Source organism: Bos indicus x Bos taurus, chromosome 7, assembly GCF_003369695.1.
Source record: "Bos indicus x Bos taurus breed Angus x Brahman F1 hybrid chromosome 7, Bos_hybrid_MaternalHap_v2.0, whole genome shotgun sequence".
Lineage (NCBI taxonomy): Eukaryota > Metazoa > Chordata > Mammalia > Artiodactyla > Bovidae > Bos > Bos indicus x Bos taurus.
Window position 1 is genome coordinate 91,997,815 of NC_040082.1, and position 6,006 is coordinate 92,003,820.

Consider the following 6,006-nt stretch of genomic DNA (forward strand, 5'->3'; position numbering starts at 1 on the left):
CAGGGAAAGAGCTAGGCCGGAGGCTGTTGCCTGGCAACGCCTGGAGCTGAGTTCCCCCCAGCAACACACAGTCTAGCCCCTCCCCCCGAGGAGGGCGGTTCGGAGTCACGTGACTCAGACCCTACGCAGGGGGGCGCGGTCCGAGCCCCGGGGACACGGACGTAAAGTGAGGGTGGAGGGGCGCGCGCGTGGCTCCTAAGCCCGGCCCCCGGCCCCTCTGGACGTTGGGAGAAACAAACCTGAGTGAGTGAATGCGCGGTTGGGAACGTGCAAGTGGGTCGCACGCCCCCTTTGTCTAGAGGAGAAACTGAGGCCCAGCGATGTCAGGAAGCCAGTGGGTTCTGCGAGGATCTGGGTTCTCCCTTTTCTCCCCCATCACATCCTAGCTATTTCATCCACCCATTCATCCATTCACCCCCGCCCCCCCGCCCACCCAGCTTGCCAGATAACCCCTGCGGGGCTGCTGTGATCAGGGCCTGGTTAAGGAGAGGGTTGAGCTGAGGGGCTTCAAGGCTTTCCCTGGAAGTGGGGAGAGGTGGGAGAGCATTCTTTGCTGAGGGGATGCTGGCATAACTGGGTTAAGGCGAGGAGTTCACTTCTCTGAGAATTGATAGATTTATGGATGGGACGTGGGGGAGATGAGCATGGACAGGGAGGCAGGGGCCAGACCTGCTGGGTCTCAATTCGGGGAAGTGGTGAACCCTGGAAGGGTTTGAAGCAGCAAGAGACATGCCAAATTTTTTTGGACAGAGATCCCTATGCCCTGTAATCTTTGCCCCATGCAATTCAGAGGATAGAAACCCCAAGATGGAATGGCCCTGTGCCCTTTTCAGGGGAAACCCATGACCACCTGCACTTTAATTAGCTGGCTTTTCTCTCTTATGCCTTCTACCTGAGATACAAGTAAATCGACTCCCACAGATGAAGTCACATCTTAACCCTGATGACATGGACACCTCCATCTCCAAGCCAGTCCTGAGTGTCCACTTCCTTCTGGGTGTCTCCAGATAGAGCTGTCTTTCTGGGCTCCCCAACTTCTCACCTCCCAACATTCCTCATATCACTCTGGATCAGTCTATCTATTGAGCACCTGCTACAAGTCTGGCGGTTTGGGGCACTGAAGATCAAAAGTGAGCAAAACAGGGACTTCCCTAGTGGTCTAGGGTTTAAGACTCTGCGCTTCCACTGCAGGGGGCTTGGATTCTATCCCTGGTTGGGGAGCTAAAATCCCACATGCGGCATGACACGTGGCCAAAACATTAAAAAAAAAAAAGTGAGCAAAACAGAAACAGGTTTCCTTTTCCTTTCTGCCCTCATGGAAGTGAGTCTAAGGGGAAAGAGGGAGCTGAACAGGTAATAAATCATCATTTCAGGGGATGACAAGTGCTGAGAAGGAGATGAATGTTGTACAGGTAAGGAACAGAGGAGGATCAGGAAGAGAGGTGCTGTAGAGAAGGAGGCCAGGCAAGCACCCTCTGAGGAGGTGGTGGTTGCCGCGAGACTTGAAACAGAGAGCCACTGGGTTGTACTTGGGAAGAGCATCCTCGCAGAGGGAACAGCCGGTGCAGAGGCCCTGAGGCAGGATGGTGACTGGCTGGTTCATGTGATCAGTGACGAGGCTAGTATGGCCAAGCAGAGTGAATGAGAGGGGCTGATCCAAGCAGGGTCTTTTTGGTCACCCACCTTTTGTCCTAAGTGAAACAGGCAGGGTTTTCAGCTGGTAAGAAGATTGCTGCAGTGGCTCAGGTGAGCTGGATGATGACCTGGACCAGGTTGTGGCTATGGGGACAGAAAAAAAGGGGCCAGGGCTGGGGGCATCATCACTTGCTTTTCGAACAAAGACACCATTGGGGAAATGGGTGTGACTGAGGTTTAACTCTGGGCCAGGCCTGTGTGGGCTGCCCTCTCTCCCACTGCAGACCCAGGGAGGGCCATGAAGGTGCTGCTCCTTACCGGGCTGGGAGCCCTGTTCTTTGCCTATTACTGGGATGACAACTTTGACCCAGGTAAGTGCCCGGGTGTGGGGAAGGGAGGGATGGTCTGGCTATCCTGTCCATCCCCCAAGCTGACCAGCCCTGCTCACCGCCAGCCAGCCTCCACGGAGCCCGTGTGCTACTGACCGGAGTCAGTGCCGGCATAGGGGAAGAGCTGGCGTATCACTACGCGCGCCTGGGCTCCCACCTCGTGCTCACTGCCCACACCGAAGCTCTGCTGCAGCAGGTGAGACACTCCATCTCAAGTAGGGGTGGGGAGTGGAGAACAGGGATTGAGTTTGAACCCCTGCAATCATCCGGGCTTCCTGTGTGACCTTGGGCAAGTCACCTAATGTCTCTGAGCCTTAGTTTCCTTATTTGCAACTCAGACAAGAAAAGTACCTTCTCCTGAGTTCTGGTGTGGGACTGAAGCAGTAAGATAGTTGTAAAGCGAGGAGTTTTTCTCACTGAAGGAGGGTAATGATAGTGAACAAAGGCTGTGCTGACAGCTCAGGTTCTCAAGGACAAAAGTGAGGTGGGTAGACATTTCTTAGCAACAGCCCAGTATTGCTTCAAGGAAATATACATCTCCTGGGGACAAACCTTCCAAAACTTCAAGAGGCCAGCAATCTCAAGATTTATTTTAAATCTCCTGAGTTTTAAATTTTGATGGTTGAACAATCAAAAATGTCCCCCATTCTGGCCCATGAGCTGCCAGATTGCTATCCCAGTGTTAAAGCTTTGGGGATGATGTTAAATGGAACCCGAGGCTCACTGAAGGGGAGGGGAGGCTTCAGGCTGGGGCCCTCATGGAGCCGACAGGTGGAGGGGGACCAGCTGGGGTGGAGGGGCCCACGGGCAGCTCTGGCCCCCCTAGGTGGTAGGGAACTGCCGGAAGCTGGGCGCTCCCAAGGTCTTCTACATCGCTGCGGACATGGCCTCCCCTGAGGTGCCCGAGCGCGTGGTGCAGTTTGCGCTGGACAAGCTGGGTGAGGGGCGGGGCCTGGAGTCTGGGACCTTGGTCTAGGCTTTAGGGTCAAGACCCAAATTGGGGCGGGGGTGTGGTAGTAACAGCCGCCTGAGGGTGGAGATTTATGGCTTCGGGGGCGTGGCTAGGGGTGGAGCCTCATGGCATCCAGTGGGTGGAACCCATCCAGCGGGTGGAACTCTGGACCCGGCCCATTGAATGAGGGTTGAGGCCCGGTTAAGGAGTAGAACGGGTTCTCTTTGATCTTAGTTGTGGCACTACCTGGGTTAGAACTCACAGAGTCCATGCTCTAGCCGGAGTTTCGCTAGTTCAGGGGTCAGGGCTCGGGGCGATGTCTCATAGGGCCGGGGGGTACGGAGCCTCAAGGACTAGCTCCAGGCTGACGGGCCTCTCCGGGCCAGGGGGGCTGGACTACCTGGTGCTGAACCACCTCGGCGCCGCCCCAGCAGGCACGAGGGTCCGCAGCTCCCAGTCGACACGTTGGCTCATGCAGGTACTCCGCCCCTCCGCGGTCCCTGCTGCGCCCCCTCGTGGCCCTGGCCCCGCCCTCCCTCCAGACTCCACCGTCTCCCCGTTCCCATCAGGCCCTGCCCCTCGGGGCTCCAGACCCCGCCTCTCCTGGTTCTAGGCTCCGCCCTCTTGGCCTTGGCTCAGTTCCCCGGCCAATGCTCCCACACTCTCATCGGAGCGCAGTCCCAGTCCTCAAGCTCCGCCCCTACCTACCAAGGCCTTCACCCCTTCCCCGTCTGGGCTTGGATTCCTCCTCCGCCCGGTGACTCGCAGTCGCCACCTCCAGATGAACTTCCTAAGTTACGTGCAATTGACTTCTTCGGCGCTGCCAAGCCTGACTGACAGCAAGGGCTCCCTGGTGGTGGTGTCCTCATTGCTCGGTGCGTGTACGTGGGGCGGGGCGTGGGGAAGCCACAAGGGCTGATGCAGGAGAGCCTGGAGCGGGCAGGAAGGCTTCAGCCGCTCAGCCACTGCCCTCCCTCGCCCCCAGGCCGGGTGCCCACTTCCTTCTCCAGCCCCTACTCTGCAGCCAAGTTCGCGCTGGACAGCTTCTTCAGTTCTCTCCGGAGGGAGCTGGACGTGCAGGAAGTGAACGTGGCCATTACCATGTGCGTTCTGGGTCTCCGAGATCGTGCCTCAGCCGCCGAAGGAGTCAGGTGAGGTCCAGGACGCAAGGCGGGGCCAGGCTGGCTTGGGAAGGGCTGTGGCCGGGCTGCTCAGCCCCAGCCGCAGTCCCCATCATACCCTCCCGTCCCCAGGGGCATCACGAGGGTCAGGGCCGCTCCAGGGCCCAAGGCAGCCCTGGCCGTAATCCGCGGAGGCGCCACGCGTGCCTCTGGGGTCTTCTACCCGTGGCGCTTCCACCTGCTCTGCCTGCTCCGCAGTTGGATGCCACACTCAAGGGCCTGGTTCGTCCGCCAGGAGCTCAATATAACGACGCCCGCTGCTGCCTGAGCCTCTGGGCTTGAAGCCCCTTCATCTTCCCAGAAGACCTTCCAGCCAACCCTCCTGGAGCTGGGACACACACTGAAGACACTTCTGAGCAGGTGGTCAAGGGCCAAGAGAAAGTCATCAAGACACAAAAAAGTAAACCCGAGAAAAACTACCAGCACTTGAAAACAAGCAGAACTCGGAGTGTACCAGGCATCTTGTCACGAAGTCGGAAGTCAATTACCTCAGTCCTCTTAGCTGTTACTGATGATAGAAGAGTTGCTTCCATTTTGCAGATGGACAAACTGAGGCTCAGAGAGGTGATGTGACTTGTCTCAGAGCCCCGGCCCCATCAAACAGCTCATACCACCACTGAGCCACCCTTGGAGGGCGCTCTATCTGTGACCTGAATCCACTGCCTCCCACTTGGTTCTTTCCACTCAGTCAGCCTCAGAGCATCCTCCAACCCTTTCCCCAGGCAAGGGAGCCCCTGAAGCTTTCGAGTTGCTCTTGGGGTCTGAGGAGAGGGAGAAGTAAAGGAACATGTTCTAGGCTAGGTCCATCCTCCCATTTGATAATAAAAATCCTTCTTCCCTTGCACATCCGCTGTTCAGATTCCTCCAGTTTGTTTGTGGCATGAGGTGGAGAGGGATGTCTATGATATATTTATGTCAGAATGCTCAACTTCATTTCACAGATGGAGAAATGGAGGCTTCAAGACAGGTGGACCTCATCCAGGAAGTCAGGGGTGGAAGGGAAGGGAACCGCTTGTGGGCCAAAGGCATTATTTGCAGCACTAAGCACGTGATTTATGCCCCAGTAATGATCACCTGCATCAAGCGCTATGCACTTGACATTTGTGACCTCATGGCATTTTCGCAACCAGAGGTCAGTGCTATCATTATTATCATTTTATGGATGAGGAAACAGGGGAAGTTGGTGGTAGAAGCTGAGATTCCTACAACAGACTATCCCTCTTTAAGGCCATGTGTGCATCTGCACACCACTGATATTTACATTAATGCATTTAAAATGGAGACTTTCCTTAGAATGGTATACCAGCACTGCTTGCATAAAGAAAAAGTAACTGTAAAGATTAAAACTGTAGCATGAAAACAGTGTTATAAAATGCAAGCTACTGTTGGTTCTCCAAGGCGCCAAGATCAGCGGATGTTTGAAGGGGTAACCCCCAAACAGATCAGCCCCAAACTGATATTGACTCTTGGTGATAAACAGGATTGAAAGATAAAAACGAGGGGGAAAAAAGGTTTTGTTCCCACCATGCCTCCTATCTCTGCCCCTAAAATTACACCAGGTGGCGCCAGTGGCAAAGAACCCACCTGCCAATGGAGGAGACCTGAGACGAGGGTTCGATCCCTGGGAAGATCCCCTGGAGGAGGAAATGGCAACCCACTCCAGTATTCTTGCCTAGAGAATTCCATGGACAGAGGAGCCTGGCGGGCTACAGTCCTTAGGGTCCTACAGAATCGAACACGACTGAAGCGACCTAAGCACACACGCACATATCAAGTGCCTCCGGGGACTATATCACAACACTTTCCTTAGCGCTAGTCCAGAACTTGGCTTCATGTATCGTAAAACCAA

At 55.5% G+C, this 6,006-nt stretch overlaps 1 protein-coding gene across 14 annotated transcripts; it reads left to right on the plus strand.

Annotated features, from left to right (window-relative positions):
* The first annotated feature begins 85 nt into the window (after nucleotides 1-85).
* HSD11B1L (hydroxysteroid 11-beta dehydrogenase 1 like) lies at nucleotides 86-5,003 on the plus strand. Of its 14 annotated transcripts, none has more exons than XM_027547369.1 (8): nucleotides 86-243; nucleotides 1,888-2,006; nucleotides 2,090-2,220; nucleotides 2,851-2,962; nucleotides 3,363-3,454; nucleotides 3,590-3,851; nucleotides 3,962-4,127; nucleotides 4,230-5,003. In XM_027547369.1, exons 2-8 carry the CDS (start codon nucleotides 1,934-1,936, stop codon nucleotides 4,423-4,425), a joined length of 1,032 nt encoding a protein of 343 aa, XP_027403170.1. In that variant the 5' UTR covers nucleotides 86-243; nucleotides 1,888-1,933; the 3' UTR covers nucleotides 4,426-5,003. The 14 variants fall into 14 exon arrangements, with proteins under 14 accessions (XP_027403170.1, XP_027403176.1, XP_027403180.1 ...); XM_027547375.1 differs by having other exon boundaries at nucleotides 4,356-5,003; XM_027547379.1 differs by having other exon boundaries at nucleotides 4,393-5,003.
* Nucleotides 5,004-6,006: the final 1,003 nt, after the last annotated feature.